The sequence below is a fragment of the Caloenas nicobarica genome, chromosome 1 (genome assembly GCF_036013445.1).
Source record: "Caloenas nicobarica isolate bCalNic1 chromosome 1, bCalNic1.hap1, whole genome shotgun sequence".
In the NCBI taxonomy this organism is placed as follows: Eukaryota; Metazoa; Chordata; class Aves; order Columbiformes; family Columbidae; genus Caloenas; species Caloenas nicobarica.
In genome coordinates this window covers 194717844-194737197 of record NC_088245.1, presented here as the reverse complement: position 1 = coordinate 194737197, position 19354 = coordinate 194717844, and the positions used below count along the sequence as shown (strand labels likewise).

Sequence of the window (19354 nt, the reverse complement as noted above, 5' to 3'; positions counted from 1 at the left end):
CTTGTGTTCCAGCTTGAACCCATTACCCCTTGTCTTACTGTTGGTTGTCACCGAACCAACTTTTCCCTGTAAGGGTGACCAAGCACTGGTACCAGTTGCTCAGAGAGGCTGTAGAGTCTCCCTCCTTGGAGATATTCAAAAGCTGTCTGGACAGGGTCCTGGGCAACCAGCACTAAGTGGCGCTGTTTGAGCAGATGACCTTGAGAGGTCCCTTTCAACCTCAACCATTCTGTGATTCTGTAAAGAGGTCACCTGTAGCCAAGGACTAAGACCACACAGCTGCAGTATGAGACAGATTATAGCTTTATCAGAGTAGGACAACATTTCACAGTAACTGCAAAGTATTACCACAGTTGAAATACTGGATTAACAAGTTTGCTGGAGGGCAGAGGGGAAGAACTCTGAAACTACTTTATGTTTCATTTTGTTTTTGTCAAGAATGCAGATACATACTAGCAGGAGAAAGCAGTGATATTTCTTCATGGACAGAAGAGCTGATATGAACACATTACAGGAAGCAGTGCCTATTTCTTCCTCATTCTCAGCACTGTATGAACATGTGCATTATCCCCATGAACTTACCCCGTGATGAAGACGATGGGGAGAAGGCTTTCTGGTAAGTATTTTGTCACTGTCACTATCCAAAGTGGGAGAAAATAGTCCGTAATAGTTTTGTCTTTTGGAAAAGCACAATACTTATCCACCCACACATTAAAATAGCAGTAACAGACTATACTGGCTTAAGGCAGACTCCCCAGGAGAACTAGTCCCCTACTCTGGCTGATGTTTGAAGACGTCACAATCTGACATTTTGATTACAATGAGGTCCTGATTAAACAACCACTTTAATAATAACTACAGAAAGTTCATGTCAGTCACTGCTGGTAGAACATTGTCAGGATGAAACCTCTCCCACATTTAATGAAACATGTGTGTTAATATTCCCCTTGCCAACGGAAAACTGCAAAAAAGTTTTCAAAACCAACATTTTTTATACAAAATGCCAAAAAAAAATCTTTATAGTTTTGATCTCACTTATTTCTTCATTTATGCCTTGACTACTACACCACTGTACAAATAAAGATCAAAGACAAAGATATCGAAAAATCCTCAAATAGCACTAGTGTCTCATGACTCAAGACTGATATTTAAATTACTTGTGGACAATCCTGAGAGCAGCCAGTGGTGATTATTATGCTGCAAGTTATCTGGTATTTATGGTTTTTTGTTTATCAGCCATTGCAATGTCATATGAGTTATGAAGAAACTGGTTAAAATATGATAATATAAAGCAATTTTCACAGATTATAATAATGAATAGCACACTTCAAAATTAATATTGGGTACTAAAAAAAAGCTACTGCTCAGGAAGTAGATAGTACATCTTCAAAAATCTTTCTCTAATACCAGTCTATACCCACTATGTGGTAATCGTTCCAGACACCAGAACATAGATTAAATTCAAAAGTTTTGAATGTGATCCTACCTCATATATGAACTCTCTTTTCACATATCAAGAGCAATTACCATTGAAGAAAGTCTAACCCCAAATTTGCACTGATTCCAGGAAACCTTACTCTTTGGGCTTATTTAAGAATAGAAATTGGCCAAAACCTCAGTTATCTGAAGCTGATGTCCTATAACCAAAAATGCAGTTCCTGGAATTATTATTATTATTAATAGTACATGATCTTGCCTCTCAGTGGCAAGAGCAAGCATATGACTGATTCTTCTCTGAGCTCCCACCTTCAAGATTTAATGCTACTCACTGCAGAATTAAAGGTGTAAGATAAGATTAGAGGACGCTAGATAAGATTAGAGGACAATGGGGAAAAGGGAAGAAATTAATTTCAAATACTTGAATCTTTCCCCAAAAAAGAATACTCAATGACCACAACAGGAAATTTTACAATCTCTCCTAGATGTGTAAAACTGGAGTTTGCTGGAGAGAGTGGGTGGAGAAGTATTTGGAAGAGTTTACAGACAAACTACATGCTCCCTTATTGAAGATTCTTGCTTGATTCCAGGCACTCAAACGGTAGCAGCCATTAGCAACTTCATCATTTCCAGATGACAGGGAAAAAGCATCTGTTTGCTAGCAAATGATTACCCAACCTCAGTTACTCAGAGTTTCATCACCTTAGTGAAACTGCAAGAACACATTTCCCAGGTGCAGTATTTCAGTGCTCAAATTTGCACTAATCTACAACACCGCAGCACAACTGCTTGGCAGCGATGGGGACTGTGAGCGTGACAGCAAGTGAAACTTCTCTTCCCTCAGCCCTTGGAATGAAATTCCTAATGCTGTTCAAGGGTCTTGGGTTGTACCTTTAGAAAACTCTCTGACCCAGGCCAGATTACCTAAAAGACCACATAAAACTCCAAGATGAAGACTCCTTTAGCACTTTGAACTGCCCTGTAACAAAGACAGACTTTGTACGTGCAGGACGCAGAGCCTTTTTGAGGGCTGATCCAAGACTGTTAAATTCATTTCTCCTGAAGCTAAAAGGGGAACTCAGAATTCACCATCTTCTATCCCAGGTGTATGGTGTTTCTTTGATCATTTTTTCAAACCTGAAACCAAGTGTATTTAAAAATGTACACAAAAGCCTTCCAACAAAACCCCACCAAAACCAGGCATTCCACAGCACATTACTTCTCTATTGATAGAACGAAAGGACAAAAACTTTCGTTAATTAATTAACTGATAGTGACTGACTCAACATAAAAAGTAACAGTTTCCAAAATCCTCCATCTTAGCCTGCCCCTGAACTGCTCACTGGTCAGAACAAAGCAATCTGCATAATCTACAGGCTAATAACTGTTGATGACCCTACTGTGCATATAATTATTTTATTATACTACATGTTAAAGTAGCAGCCATTCCAAGAATCACTTTATGCACGATTTTCAAGCTGTTATCAACTGTGGAGTTCGATAGTTGCCTGGCTTTGTTCCTTCCATTTAAAACAAATAGTAAAAAACTCAAATAAAACTGCAAGAAGCAGCTGCTTTAACATGAACACACTCTTTCTGGTCACTCTTTGGCAAGCTGCCTCTACATTTAATCAGCCAAGCTACAACTTTTATCTCCAACAGGAAATGCATTCAAGTATTTTTGGGAAAAGAAATCAGAAAGGAACTTATTATGACCCATACTGAACTACGCTAACAGGCATTCTGCTACCAGTAAAATTTCTGGTAAGGGTTACTGCTACTAGCAAGAAAGGTTAATGTTCTGGAGACAGACAGCTAATATCTGCATTGGAAAAGAACTGGAGCTCCATTTGGTGACAACAACTGCAGAGAAGTGCCTGAAGACAGGTTTTCTTGTGTGCTGTAATTTGCAGCTTGCTTGCTGCACCAGCTGCGCAGACAGGCAGAATGCGGTGGGGAGGACGATGCACAAGGCACACTAACGTCATCAGCAGAACATTGTACCGCTATCTCCAAAGCTGGCAAATACATGGAAACATTCTCACAGTACTTCCTAAGGAAGAAAAAGGATACAGGTCAGCTAAACCAGCCAGGGCAAGAATCAAACATCCTGTCTGGATACCCTTTCACTGAAAATGTGAGCTCTGGGCCCCGACAAGGTGATTGAGAGCGCTTCAGATAGGCACCTCGGATGTCTGTGTCACCAGAGAAAGGCATACCCAAATATAATGCCACTCTCAGGCTTAGCAAGGTACCAACGAGTAGCAGAAGTCTTGAATCAGCTATGAGCTCTTGCTCCTCTCCGGAACTTTGGCTTCCCTGACGGGACTGCATGTCATAAACCTGAATCCCAAGAGGATGAACTGCAGAGCCTTTTCTATGGGAAGATGCTTTTGAAAATGCGGGCAAAGGAGATGGAAGAACAGGTGGTCAGAAGAGTCACAACAGAACTTTGCAGACAACTACATACTCCAGTCAAAAGGATTTCTTACCACAGAACCCTTCTTCTAGGGTATCTGGGGTCAGAAAAAACAGGTATGCATTGATTTTTGATACTTGTAGAGCTACAAAGTTTTCCCAGCTACCCTTGAACTTGAGCATGTAAATTTTCTTCTAGCCCTTCTGTGAAACGTAAAGGATAAGAACGCACTTCTGGAAGAGCAGGAAAAGGAAACATCAAAATTTCTATGTGTTACAGACATACAATTATTAATCTAAAATACAACTTCCTGAAATCAAGAAGGCATTTTTACATTACTGGATATTTAAAAAAAAAAAAAAATTGCTTTTAGTTTACATGTAGGAAATATCATATTACATTTAAGGGACACCAGTGTATAAATCTCACTTCGAATAAACCAGAAACAGCATCAACAAATATATATATGAACTCATCTACAGTGGAAAATAATTTTTTCCTCTGTGCCAAACTTTCAGTTAGATACTTTGACTTAGAATAAAAAAAAAACCCAAGAATTAAAAGTAGTCCCTTTTATTGTCATAACGAACCTTAAATTATTTTGTTGTTCCTGTAGAATTGCATAACTCATATGCTTACTAATAAATGTCTGAAACTGTGAAAGACTGAGAAGTACAAAAATGAACAAAAGAAGATTGTTCTGCTTTCATTCTACCTTAAAACATATTCCAATAACTTAATTCACACTGAACATCTGATTTTAAACACCAAAGTATCTGTATTTATAACAAAGCCCAGGAAATAATGAAAATTTTCATATGTACTTTGTGTCAAAATGTGAGCTCAGAAACTTTACAAAGAGAAATCTTAGTACCCTCCTAAAGAAAGGAGAAATATCAAAGAAAACAGTAGTTTCTTTGATGTAAATTCCTGCTTTATATTAAAAGATAAACTATGGTAAAAAATCCAGCCACCTTACTTTTACAGTATACCATTTTTAAAAGAAGTAATGTAGCCAAACCAATTTAAAAATCAATTTTAAAAAGAAGCTAACTGACACAATGAGGTTTGGTTATTCTTCAAGAACAGCAGGCTTCAAACAAAAAGGCTGTGTCCTTGTGAAGAACAAAGATGTAGTATGTCATTATAAATAATTATTTCTAAGCTTGTATGACTTCACTGAGTCTAAATAAAATCCAGACTTCTAAAATCACTTTCATTTAAGCCATATATTTGGAAGGAAACTAAGACAGTTTTGTGTAGCATGACTTTTATCTGTTCTATTAAGAATGCTTTTTATAAACTTGGACATTAGGGATATTTGAGTAAGGATCACTGTTCTTCAGAACGTGAGCATTCAGACTCTTAACAATCACAAATTAGCTGCTTGGCAAGAATTCTTATCGGTGGTTATTATATGTAGTCTCTGATATATCCCGATTTTTTTTTTTTTAGTAGAATTATTATGCTGTTGGCATCCATGAAAATATAGAACCCTAAATTAACTATCTAAACCAGATTCTCTTAAAACTTTCAAAGAAACTTGAAAAAACCTTGTTACTGGAAGATAAAAGTGAGATGAACCCCTCAGGTTAACTTAAAGAGATCAAGACAAGGAAAATCCCTTCCAATTTTTATTACATGCCAGACTATGAAATTTAATTCTTTACCTGAAGGGAGACTCTTAACCATGATTTATAGAAGACTCTGGATTTCTTAAAAATAATAATAATAATAGAAAGCCTTTGTACTCTCATCAACTGTAAACTAGCACCTGTATCTCACATTCCTTTTTTCTTTCTGTTAATTGTACTTCACAGAATATCTTGGAGGAGGTCAGGGGGTAATTCAGAATATTGGTTTGGTATCGACACTGTATACAACTTTTAGATTTGCCTTTCTTTGTCCTTCCACAATGTTTTGAACAAAAAAATAATTACTGAAACTTGAATTCTGCTTCACATCAAGCCTTTTCAATAACTTTCATGTTTTCCCCCAAGAAGCTTAGTCCACTAGCTTGGTGACTGGTAAGTTAAATAGACTTTTTGCACGTACATTAGCTGATTTAATAGAAAGCATACCTTCCTTATAAACAGTTACAGAAAGTTCTCCTTCTCTATGAGCATTTTGGTTGAAAGATTTTCTGGTTCTTTTTAAACTTCGCATTATTGTTCCAATTCAGTTTTCAATTCGAACAGAGTGACAGTTTTCTCACATATTCCACAAAGGGGCTGAGCTATTTTTCCACATGCTGTTTCCAACAGAGAACACTCTTTCATAAAACTAAAAATAATTTAACAAAAAGCAGCCATAAACAAGCTTGTTTACAAGTAACTTGCAAATCTCAATATTAGTTGCAGCTTTGAACAACTTTAGAAACATCCAGAGTCATGTTTAGGTACTTCAGTATTGCCCTTACCCCTCCAACAAAACAAAAGTGCTGCCCACTCTCCCTGAAGCGAGCAGCCCATGTACAGTCCCAGCAAGATAGGAGATGAGTTATTCCTAATTTCTGGTCAGACCCCCAACAGTGGATTATAACCAGTGAAAACAGCCCAGCCTGCTAAGCACCAAAAGTCTGGGAAACAGGAGTCAACACCAAACACACCAAGCTCACCACTGACCATTGTCAATAAAGTTCTGTGTCTCTGCCAGAAGTGGCTTAAGCACAGTCAATCCACCTTCAAGGTAAATAGTTGACATCAAAAGGTCTCTTCCAGATTTTTTTCAGCAAGGCTACAACATCTTTGCAAGACCAGGGCATAACTGCAGCTGCACTTACTGAGACGTAATAGGATTTAATTAATACTGTGGTACTTGCCTGCACTAAAAACTCAGCAGTATTATTTTTATAATATACATATGAGACACTTTCTTACTTGTTAAAGGCTGAAGCATGTTCTAGCATTCACTGTTTTATGACCCTAGCCTGCCAAAATTCTTGCGGTTCTTCTAATTACTCTATCTTCTTTTAAGACACTACTACCATGAATTTCAGACTTTTGTCTCCAGTTTCTCTCAAATGTACATTTACACTGACGTCTATTTTCTCTACCACTCAAACTATAGCTACAAAAACATTACACTGCCATAAGTGTGGGCTTAAAGCCAGAGAAGCTACTTAAGATAATTTAAAAAAAAAAAAAAATGAAGTAAACTATCCTGTTACCATCAATGGGAGACTTATGCTTTTGAAGTAGGATCAAGTTTCCAAGGAAAACCTTGGTGAAAGCTGACAGAAACAAAATTAGTGTGGTTCATAGAGAAAAACGTACCCTGTGAATTAAGTCTGGAGCTCCTCCTGCTGTTCAACTTGCAGAACAGCAGAAATGGTCAGTAACAACTGTAGAAGCAGAGTGAAAATAAAGGCAAGCTGGTATGACAGCAAATGTCATTAAAATTCAACAGTCCCAATGCATGTGAATATCCTACATTCTTCAGAAGTAAATATCCAGCTCTTAAAACTGATTACGAGGAATATAACAAAGGATTTGTTTCCTTAGTCCTGTTCTAATACAGAATAAATATATATTTAGAATATAAAATATATAAATACATTTAACATATAAAACATATAGATATAAAATAGACACATTAAAATATGTAATGAATTTCAGCGTCATTTGAGATAAACTGATGTAGCTGTTTAATATCTGGAGAACTAAAGAGGAGGTAAAAGATGACAGCAGGATCACATTGTCCAACGTTTGCTCACAACATTTCTGTTTGAAAACATGCTCACACAGATCAAAATAGGAAACAGGAAACCTTTTTCAACAGACATAGACACTGTCCCATACTAGAACATTGCTAAATTACTGCTTCAAGAGCTAAACCCCTGTAGTCTCTTGCTGTATACGTAGGTTTGTAAAGATAATCTGCATCTTATGCACCTGACGGTACCTCGGAAACTATGGTTCTGTACAGCAGCTGGAGCCACGGTGACAATACCAGTCCAAAAGAAATACCCAAAAGCATACATCTGCTTCCCTTTCAACAAAAACATTTTACTAAGTAGAAAAAAAAATCTCCTAACAATATAGACATCCACCACACAAACTGGTTCTGAGCCCCAAAACACAACAGAAAAAAATGTAAGCCATGCACTGCACACAGTACTACTACAAATATGACCATGGAATTTCTGCAGAAGACATAAAGCTTAAAGTAAATTTCTTCCAAAAAAGAGAATCCCTTGAAGAACAAAATAAATAATCTATTAAACAAAGAATAGTAAGAATGGGGGAAATGCATGACATTTCTTGTTTGAAAACATATTTTGTCATTCCATGATGCAAAAACACAAAATAAAATAGGATATAGTAAGTAAAAATTAAATTAAACAATTAATTTATTTTATAAGCAAATAAAATGTAACATGACAAAAGTTTAAAAAAAAGGTAAAAATTATTTTCCAGGAAAAAAAAAGAAAATAACATCACTTTTCCTTAGAGACACACTTTAATACTACAAGATAATTGGCTCAGTTAGAAGGACAGTAACAACAAATAGCCAGAAGTCAAACTCCTGCCACTATAAAGCTTTGTGACAGATACGATTCTCATCTTCCAGTTACAAGAGCATTCCACGGAACTATAGCATCCAAGGGGCATTCGAGAAAGGATGTGGCCAAAGAGAGGTAAATACAATTACAAGATAAAGGGCAGTGGATTCACATTTACACAGATAACAAGAGATAACCAGACCACATTCAGGGCACAGACATGATAAGGTATATTTCTGTCTTCTGGTTGCTGTATGAATACTGTGATTCCTGCCTGGTTTCAGTCATAAAGCACAGCCACTGATACTTCACAGTGGAGAAGGGAGTTTTCCTTTTCAGGGATGATTACCCAGTATTCACTGCCCTGTTAAATACCTACAATATGGGCAGAATGAATGTAGAGCATTGTTAAGACACTGTCAGACCAAAAACTTTTCCCAAAGACAGACCACTATACAGAAAACAGGACAGTGAAAGACGTAAGCCCTTGGTTTTCAGCGAAATACTGCTGCAGACAATGAGGAGGAAAACTAATTTGCCTTCCCTGTCTTGTACATGCATGTATACCTGCCATAAAAAAATATTCCTGCCAAACCCAGAGGGAGAAAAAGATTGGGCCCTAGTCCTGCACTGTAATCAGGGAGGCCCTACATAGGTTCAGGAGATTCTTCCCACTGATCCAGCTGCCAGACTTGGTGCCTGAATAAATAAAAAAGAGCAAAGATACACTGCCAGGGAAAGCAGACACTGTAGGAAATGTAGAAAACAAAGAGGATACATAGACAATAAATTTCATCAACATTTGACAGTAATGTTAAGCACTACGTATCAAAATGTAATTCTTGCTGTTTTGAAGACACTCCACAGGCAAGGTAAAGGAGATCTGTAAGCTACAAAATAGTATCTTGAACCAGTAGGACAGTGCTCTTCCACAGACTGCTATTGACCACTGCTATGATGGAATTTGGTGCTAGATGGACCTTGACTCTCCTCCAGTATAACCATTACTTTGTTCCCACTTTCAGAGAAGCATGCCTGCTACCTGTCCAGTTTAAAACAAAAGAAGCAGCTGCTCCCAGGTCACACCACAAACAAGCAATTCATGCGTATACCACGGAATGCTGCATGCTCTGGCATCAGGTACCAGGAGCAGCCCCAGCAGCTGGACATCCCTCTGCCTCCCCTGCATGGCAAATTCTGAGCACCTGGACACAAATGCTGCTGCACATACACGGCTCAGTTCCCACCTGAGCATGCAGTAGCTTAAAACAAGGCCAATTTTATGAGCTGTTGCTCATAAAACTACTGCATCAGTAACAAAGTACAAGAAAGCAGAACAGCTAGACCATGTCTATACTACCATAGCTTTCTGATCCAGAGTAAACTACTACTTTAATCAGACACATCCAGTCTAATTTTGTTTAAAAACCAAAAACCTACAAATATACAGTGAAGGAAGATTTTTCCTCCTCCCCTTATGAGTGAAGCACAACTTTAAATTATCTTCTCTGACACAAACCTAAAAGGCCACCACTGCTGATCTAAGAAAGGCAACATGCAGGGCTCCCGTCTTCCAGGGCTGCCATTTCATTACGTGCAAAGGTCTTGTGCACTATCTAAGTCTGTGCAGAGGATTTAATTCCCAGTCTTTGCAGGAACGACGAGAACAAATTCTACTGATAAACAGCTATTTCAAGTCTGTAGAAGGGGATGATAGGTGCATGTTCGGTGAGAAGTACAGTACAGTTAAAGCATGAAGAGGAGTTGGATTATATTCAGTGATCGAAATTTATTTTTAAACATTACTCAAGCCCAGCTAAGAGCTAAAGGTAAAACAATAATAAGGATTTTCTAGCTGTTCTGAAACCATTTCATCCTCTTATATCTTCAAAGAGGGCGAATACTCCCCCGTAAAACAACAGAAGAGCCAAAAACTTCTACAGGCATTCCAGCAGTAGCTAAGAAATGTTACAAACAACTGCCCCACCAGAGACTCTTCATTTTTTCATACTGACGTACATCTTCAAAGAAAAAAATCCTGTTTACATTGAGAACTTTCTTTATCCTTATTGCAAGGACTGAAATAAAGACACTCATTTACATTACAATCACAAACATAAGGAGCTTACCTCTCAGCACGAAGGACGCCGCTGTAGTAAGGGTGATCCCACGGCATCAGCTTCTGAAAGAGAATTCCAGCTTATAATTACAATCATGGACAACAAGTGAGCCCAAAATAAAAGTTTTGTTTCCTTTGAATATTTTTGCAGCTTTGACGAGTTGCGAAACTTTAAAATACAATGGGAAACATTCAGTGCTAAAAATATCATCAGAAATAGCATCATGTATTGTAACTTGAAACCTTTTTTTAACATTTGCTTGAAGATGGTACTTCTTATTAAAATATATAATAGGACTACATACCAGATTTCAAGAAATACACTCAATTCAAATAAAAAGATAAACCTAGTTATGTACAGAATTAAGATACATACAATACAGTATACAAACTGGACATGCATCTAACCCAAAGTGCTGCATTTATTTTCAAATTAATCTATTAATTAATTCAAAACAAAGTTACATTCACTTTCACCACTTCATGTTTTGGTTATCTCAGTATTATTTTGTATAAACCAACAGCTATCTGAAACTCAATAACCAGTTTTAATACAAATAGCATCTAAGCAGTCAAAAAGCATTTGAAATCAGAAGACAGAAAGTTTCTCTTTCTAATTACACTGCATGTTGTACACTAAAATAGAGTTAATTTTTCATGTAGAACAAGGTCAGCTTATACTATAGTTTTAAAAAGAAATAAAACATAAACTAACAAATGAAAATTTAACTTACTGAATTCTGGGGGTTGAGCTTCATTTTCATCTTTGTCATCATTTCAAAATCTTTTTGAGTTCTGAAAAATATTTTTATGACAAACATGTTAAAGAATGGAATGGAATACATTCCATTTTGAGCAATGGAATACAATACAAAATAATACTCTGTCCTAAGAGAATGTCCATCATCAGAGATTGACAGTACTCTATAAAATGGCAGGCTCATATCCTATACAGTAAAAGAACTTTTCCATTCTGCTTCTGTCATTCAGGTACCTCCAAATCAGGTCCCTCTTACTCTGGTTGTACACCTCCAAAGCATTTTCTTCCTTACAGTACACCACATTTATACACAGTGATGAAACTGTTTTGTACTGCATGAAACTACGGGAGGCAAGAGGGACAAACAGGGGAATTTGCTTATAGATGTCAAATATATGGAGTTGTGCATACAGCAAGAAGACCAGGAGAGGTGCTCTTCAACACTTAAAGTTCGTCTTCCTTTTTGCTGTTGCTTGCATTTCTTGGCACATCACTTGTTACATTCAGTTCTGGGTGTTCTCTGATCATAGCAAAGAATGTATTCTAAGCCAATAGCTGCCCTCAAAATTCTGAGAAAGTCTTGCTTTTTGTTACATCAGAGCATATGTTAAGCAGCACTGACTGACTTATTAATGCACAAGTCCCTCTATTCTTGAAATAAAGAGTATGGTTAGAAACATAACTTAGTGAATAAGACATACCTTTTAGACAACTGATCAGAAAGCTGCTCCAGAAACTGTGTCACTGTCTCTAGAAGTAAAATGGGAAAAAAAAATTAAGAAAGTGATTCCTTCCCTTAAAAGATGTTAAGTTTACATCAAAATATTCCAAACAAAACAAGGTCCCTTAGAACAACAAAGTTGTTTTAGAACAACAAACTACTCTTTTGAACACTATGCCATCATTTCAAGAGAATTCAGTATTCCATTTATTTTGTTACATTCTGGGATAATGACAACTTCATAATCCAAAGAGTGAGCATTGATTCTGAACGAAAACACTGGTTCCTACTTAGTGAGTATTGCCATTTATAGAAAGCATTAGTATTGCAGACAGCGAAATGTAACTGCAATAAGATACTTCACCAGAAGAAATATATGTACACTTAGCAATAGAAACTAACAGCTTATGACCTCATACGTAATAGAGTGCATTTTCTTTTCTCAGCATGTCCTTCCACACACGCCTTATACCTGGATTTTTGGCCATTGTTCCCTGAAGAGCCCTGTGGGCAAAGGTGTCGTACCCAACCAACTGTGCCAGACTGTTTCGGCTAGCAAGCAAATCTTCCAAACGGGTCAGCTGCTCAGCATTTGGGTAAAGAAAAATCTTGTAAGCAGCTTCTCGCACCTAATACCAAAAAAAAAAAAGTCACATTACTACAGTGCATTTTTTTAGGGGAAACAAGAGTTGCGACTGAAGATCCGGCATTACATCTGTATTTCACTGATATTGTTGGGAAAAAGCCTAAAGCTTTTTAACAATAGCAATTATGACTGCCTGACAATTACGTCTCTCTTATGCATTAAAAATGGAATGAAGAAATGCAATGAGACAACCTAACCAATCAAGACTGCCAAAAAGGGGTCCTGTTCTCTACTCCAGTCAACAGTCCCCTCTCTGCTCATTGCCTCCCTCCTCCTGCCAACATCTGTGCTTCTCAGACCACTCTGTGCGCTGTCTTAACTCAGTAAAACTTCTGAAAATAAACCCAAAAGAAAGCCAAATTGTTCTCTGCACGTCAGTTAAGCTGGCTTATGGAAGGATCTGATAAGAACCAGAGCCAGGGTCATGGGAGAGAAAAAAAAAGGAAGAGAAAAGCCTTATTTCTTTTGAAGTAGCAAGCTATTAGTCTGCCCATCTGCCCACAGACAATCAGTCTTTCTCCTATTTCTACTTTGTTTGAGGTTTTTTTATAACTCTCAAAGAAAAAAAAATCACCTCAAGCCTGAGAAAATTTGGTAAAGTGTTTTTTATGTTTCACAAACCAACTGAAGATAATCTTTATTTTGTACATATGGAATAGTCTTAAGAAATCCAGCAACAACTTACGCTTGTCTTCATTTGAAATAAGCTTCTCTCTTGAATCATATATTCATCAAGAATACAGGTCCTGGGTTTATAGAAACTATGATATGACTGTAATAATTCACAACTCATTTCACACCTGCTCTGTTCCACCACATTTTCAGTAAAAAAAAAAAAAATAAAGCCTCTGAGATGGTTTCCCATCCTTTAATATGGTTCAGCAGCGTGTCTTTGCAGAAAGGCCAAGAGCATACTGAGCTCTATTAGAAAGAGTACAGCCATCTGCTCCATGGACGCAATTGCTTCCCTCTACTTGGTACTGTCCAGACTACATTTGGAGTACAATGTCCAGATTTGGGTTCCCCAGGACAAGGAAGACACTGACATACTGGAGCGAGATGTTTGGGGACTGGAGCACATGGCACAGAATGGAGGCTGAGAGAGCCTTTAGCTACTGAGCAGCAGAGCATAGAGAACATGCAGCCAGACTCTTCATGGAGGTGCAGAGCAAGAACAGGAGATGTAATAAACACAAGCTGGAAGATGAAAAAATCCTATTTGATACCAGGGAAAATAATAATAATAATAATAATAATAATAATAATAATAATAATAATAATAATAATAATAATAATAATAATAACAACAATAATAATAGTGAGGGTGGTCAAACAGGCTGTCCAGAGAAGTAATATAATCTCCATCCTTGGAAAGTGTTCAAAATTCATGGATGTGTCCCTGAAAACCTGATCTACTTGATCCTGCTCTGAACAGGATCAGACTCAAACTGACAAGCTCCAGAAGTCCCTTCCAACCGAAATGACATTATTTCCAAAGACTCTCTCCAAAGATCTGATTCAGAGAACTGTATTCTTTAATTCATAGTTAAACTCATAGTTTCAGTACCAGTTCTACAGATCACGCTGTTTTCAGGACAAAAAGAGTTTATAGATGACATGTAATGAATATTATTCCTTTATTTGCATCCTATCAGTGCCATAATTTAATTCATGTTTATTTTCTTATAGAAAATAAACATTACCGCTTGGGTTCTATCACAGTGGGCTTTTCTCTTTTTCACAACAAACAAGATTTCAAAGTCAGCTTGATTATTTAACTATATAGTAAGTGAAAACAGAACATTTTAGTGTTGTAATTCACTCCTGATCCTTGAGTCATATCCAAAAGACTAAGGAACCACTGTCACATTTCAAAGAATCTAAATTAATTTTAAATTAAGAAACAAATTCTAAATGAATTCTTTTTAGAAAAGCATCATTAGCAATAACTAAAATAAGATCATTCAGGATAATTCAGGTTGGATGGGACCTCAAGAGGTCTCTAATCCAACCTCCTGCACAAAGCAGCGTCAGCTATGAGGTAAGACCCAAGTTGCATGAAGCTTTTTCTAGTCAGGTCCTGAAACTCTGTACAGATGGAGAGACAGCATGACCTCTCTTTTTTACTGCCTGGGAAAAAACTTCTCCGATTGGCATTTTTCTCTTCAACTTGTGCCTGCTGCCATTTGTCCTGTCATGCACCACTGTGAAGAGCCCGGCTCTATCTTCTTCATGATATCCTTGTAGGTATGGGCAGACTGCTGTCAGGGTCCCCCAAAGCCAACTCTGCTACAGGGTGAACAAGCCCACATCCCTCAGCCTCTCCTCACAGAGCAAGCACTCCAGTTCCTGGTCATCTTGGTGGCCTCTGTTGAAGTCATCCCTCAAGAGTGATAAGTAAAGGGCTATAATCTCTTCCCTCAGTCTCTGGCTCTGCCCCTGTTCACACAGCCAAAGATGCTGTTGGCCTTCTTTGCTGCCAGGGTCACTGCCAGCTCGTGGTCTGTGTCCTGCCCACGAACTCCCAGGGCCTTTCCCACAGATTGGAGCCAGCCAGGCACTCCCAGCCTGTACTATTGCTAGGAATTCTTCCTTTCCAGGTGCAGGACTTTGCATTTGTCCTTCTTGGACCATTCCTCCACTGGACTATTCCCTCAGCTTCCAGGTCACTCTGAATGTCAGCCCTGCCCTTCAATGCATCGATTGTTCCTCCAGATCTGGTGTCACCTGCAAATCCGGTAGGCAAGCACTCTGTCACCTCCTCTAGGTCACTGATGAAGATGTTAAACAGGAGAGATCCCGAGACAGGCCCCTGCAACACTTCTCCCATTACCAGCCTTCCAGTAGAGTAAAACACTTCAATCACTACTCTCTGAGGCTGATCGTGAAATAAGGTTTTTTACCTATCTGGTTGACCACCAATCCAAACCATATCTCCTAACTTGGATTGTTCCATTGATCTTCCTAGGGATCAAAGTGATGCCAAGTTGCCTGTAGTTCCCCAGTGTGGGTTTTTTGGCCTTTCTGAAGGTGAGCAGAACATATTATTTCCACCAATCGTTAGGGTTCTTCCCTGATCTTCACAGCCTACCAAAGAGAGAAAGCATTTCAAGGACAATAGCCAGTTCTCTCCGGACCCTTGGATGCAGGCCATCTGGTCCCAAGGATTTGTACAGGTTGAGTTCTCTCAAGTAATCCCAAACTGGATCCTCATTTACTGCTGGCTGTTATTCTCTTTGAACCCTTTCACTAAGCACAGAGGGCGGGGAGAACAGACTGGGGAACACTGAGGCAAAGAAAATGATCAGCACCTCAGCCTTATCTGTGTCTGCTGCCACTAAGTCACCTACCTTACTCAGCACTGAGCCTACCTTTTCCTTGTCCAGCCTTTTAGTAGGAATGCAGCAGTAGATGTTCTTCTTGTTGCCTTTGATGTCCCTTGCAAGTCTCAACTGCAGTTGAGCTTTGGCCTTCCTGGCATTATCCCTACAGGTACAGGCAATATTTCTAAATTCCTCCCTTGTATCTTGTAACTTCTTCCCCCGCCTGTCTGCTACCTTTTGGAGATGAAGCCTTGTCATGAGTTCCCTGCTTGCCAAGCCTGGCTCCCAATTATGTCTGCTTGGCTTTCTAAGTACCAGGATGTGCCACTACTGAGTATCTTAGTATCCTACTGTCTTTCAAGAACTGCCAGCTTTCTTGAGCTCCTTTACCCTTCACAGCTGCATTCCATGGGATCGCACCTCCCAGTTTACTGAATAAGATGATGTCTGCTTGCCTGAAATCCCCAATCTGTATTCTGCCCCTCTTCTTCCTCAATCTATTCAAGATCTTGACCTCCTTTATTTCACAGGTGCTACAGCCAAGGCTGCCACTGATTACCGTGTTCTAAAACAGTTCTTACTTGTTAAGTCATACCATCATAATCATAAACTACATGCATTTGCCTCAATACCAATTAAAATAATTGATATGCACTTCTGCTATAGAGTATGCCAAAGCAAACTTGGGGAATACACACCAGATCATCAGGACAATCAGCATGCAGACCAGCAACTTGTAAGTAATTGCCTTCAGCTGTAAAATTATACCGGATATGCTCTGGTAAAACATGTTTGTCAATCTTGTTGGGAAGGTGAGCTCCTGCTAGAAATTCATTACATAAATCCAATATCCTGACGTTGAGGTTGACTGCTTTTTTACGCTGTAAGAAAAATAAAGTACAAAATACACAACATCTTCAGACATGGCATAAGTGAACTCAAAGTTTCTAAAACCTAATGGACTTTTCCAGAAATGACGCAGAAAATACAACATTTAAGATCAGACCTACAACACCAATAAAATCCTAATGTAGGCCTGAAGTCAGCAAGATCAGATGATCATACAGATCTATAATTTCATATAGGATTGAAATTTGAAAGAAAATACCTGTTTCTGCAGTAAGCACATGTACAGTGGAGTTTAGGTAGAATTTACATAAGCTTTGTTAGCTGCTTGGAAAGCATTTATAAAACTATGCCTAATATGATTGCTACGTAAAACACAGAGGAGGAAAAAAAAAGCATCATTGAGATGGATAAATCCTCCTAGTATTCTGAAATAAAGAATTACAGTTCTTTTGTTACTGTTCATATTATGCTATTTTCTGAAGACCGCAAGGCATTTATGGTACTTCAACATCTCCCTAAGGAGTTTGTGATTTAGGGTTTTATCACCATCATTACAGTATTTCACACATTTAACCTTACTGTAAGATTTGCTTCAGTGAACTTGCTCACGTTAGTAGAGCATGCCCTCTATTGCCAGCGGGTTCATAGCTCAAAAGAAAAGGCCGAGGGTATAAATACTTGTGAAGTCCAAAGAATGACAAAACCTGCAGGTCCGTCCTCCCAAGTCCACCCTTACTGTTTAAAACACACCTTTTGATTTTTATTTTAAAAAGCAGACATTCTTTGTAGCAGAAGTAAATTTCAATTTACAATAGTGAAGTATTTCTAAAGTCTGAAATGAGAAATTAAAAGAAACAATGACACGGAGCAGAAAGTAATAGTAGAAAAGTGGAATTGACAGGGAGAAAGAGGAAAACATGCAAAAGTAAGGGGCAAGTGAAATCATAACTGAAAGGGTATGAAGCAATGTAGAATCAATAGTCAAAACAGAAATAAAACCCAAGTCCAAGTTTCAGAGTTGTTCTTTGTACAACACAATTGTAAAAATATATTCTAGAGGCATCTTCCAGGTCACAAAACACCATCACAAACATGATATTCAGAGTAACTTTACCACATAAATCTGGTAAAAGAGCCTTTGTACAGATCTTAATGGAGGGAATGACTCAAATAAATAAGGTATTAACTTCATACAGGGATGTGAGCTATAAACAGACATCCAGCAGAGCATCCATACCACAAAGCATGGTGAAAGCTGATGGTTTTGGCAAATCTATCACTAACTACTACAAAAGCATGTAAAAGCTCTGAGAGGTAATCAGATCATTCCCAGACATTCAGTTGTGCACAAAATTTATACCTTCTAGTTACATGAGCATCAAAGGAGAGCCTGGAAACACACCTGATCCCTTCTAAAACACTCTGCTTGATTAACAGGGTGCTGCTTTCCGCCCTCTAAATAATTTGTTCAGACAGCTGAGCACTGATTTTAAATATTGGATGCAGACAGCAATCAAAGGAAGCAGGATCCCAGGTCTTGGTTATAACTCTTCAGAACAGACAAAGGAATGATGAGGGAAGAGCAGCCCACTAATACTGAAAACAATATTTAAAAACACAATTTAGAAGTGATTTTAAAAGGACAAAATCAACCACTTCTGAGAGGACAAGATCCCACAGAGGACAATGGGAACCTTGGAGGACAAACTGGCCCAGAATCATGTGATTCATGTCCCACATGTTTCATTATCTGGTCTTTGGTAGTCAGGCAAATTTCTGTTCATATATGGTAGACAAAAATTACCTTTTCTTCATCCAAATGAATGCCACTGATCTCAAAATCAAACATAAAAAGTTCTGCCACTCGCCTAAAAACACAGTAAATCCTTGTTAAAACAGCCTCATCTGATAGCAAGCATAATTTCTTAATAGATTTTGCCCTTAGTAGTTATTTAGGTTTGATGTCTTTCATGAAGAACAACAACACAGTTATATGAGTATTGTTATTATGGACATAGCTTTCCTATGTTTTAGGTACTTAACAGTTTATTCAGCGAAATAGGATTTTTCCTTTCTAGTTATTTTAATCATCTGCATTGAAAATATCCTTCAAAATAATTCCACTACATTAATCTAAATGTTTAAGCATTTTGTGTAAATTACCATTTTAATTTGACACTTCATTTATTCTAGCAGATCAGAAAAATTTGATCTCTTCAAATCTAGCGTCCTTGATTGTGGGAAGAGAAGGAAGAAGGAAGAAACATACTCAAAAAATAAAACTTCTCTAATCATGCCAACGAAGAAATAATTCAAAACTGTAACTAAATAAGCAGCTAATAAAATATTTTACAGAAATCATGAAGCAAGCTTTAAATAAATATACTGATAATCCTATTTTGAAAGATATAAATAAGTTTCTATACACTGAAATCAAGTTACATAGTTTATTCCCTACTTTTATTACTAAAAATGCTGATATATACACTGCAGTACAGCACGTGATTTTTATCAAAATGGTTTTATTGAAGAAAATCTTAAGTTCTCATTTTTGTTTTTTGAGATCTCAATAATTC

General features: G+C 37.8%; 1 protein-coding gene across 2 annotated transcripts in view; it reads right to left on the bottom strand.

The window, feature by feature from the left end:
- The window catches only part of MIPEP (mitochondrial intermediate peptidase), a 76049-nt gene that overhangs the window by 48214 nt on the left and 8481 nt on the right, over nt 1-19354 (bottom strand). For both annotated transcript variants that reach the window (XM_065638037.1, XM_065638029.1), the window contains exons 5-10: nt 18583-18646; nt 16628-16810; nt 12433-12589; nt 11941-11989; nt 11214-11274; nt 10490-10542 (exon numbers count right to left, since the gene is read on the bottom strand). In XM_065638037.1, the coding sequence (XP_065494109.1) occupies nt 10490-10542; nt 11214-11274; nt 11941-11989; nt 12433-12589; nt 16628-16810; nt 18583-18646 (567 nt within the window). The remainder of the gene's footprint in view (nt 1-10489; nt 10543-11213; nt 11275-11940; nt 11990-12432; nt 12590-16627; nt 16811-18582; nt 18647-19354) is intronic.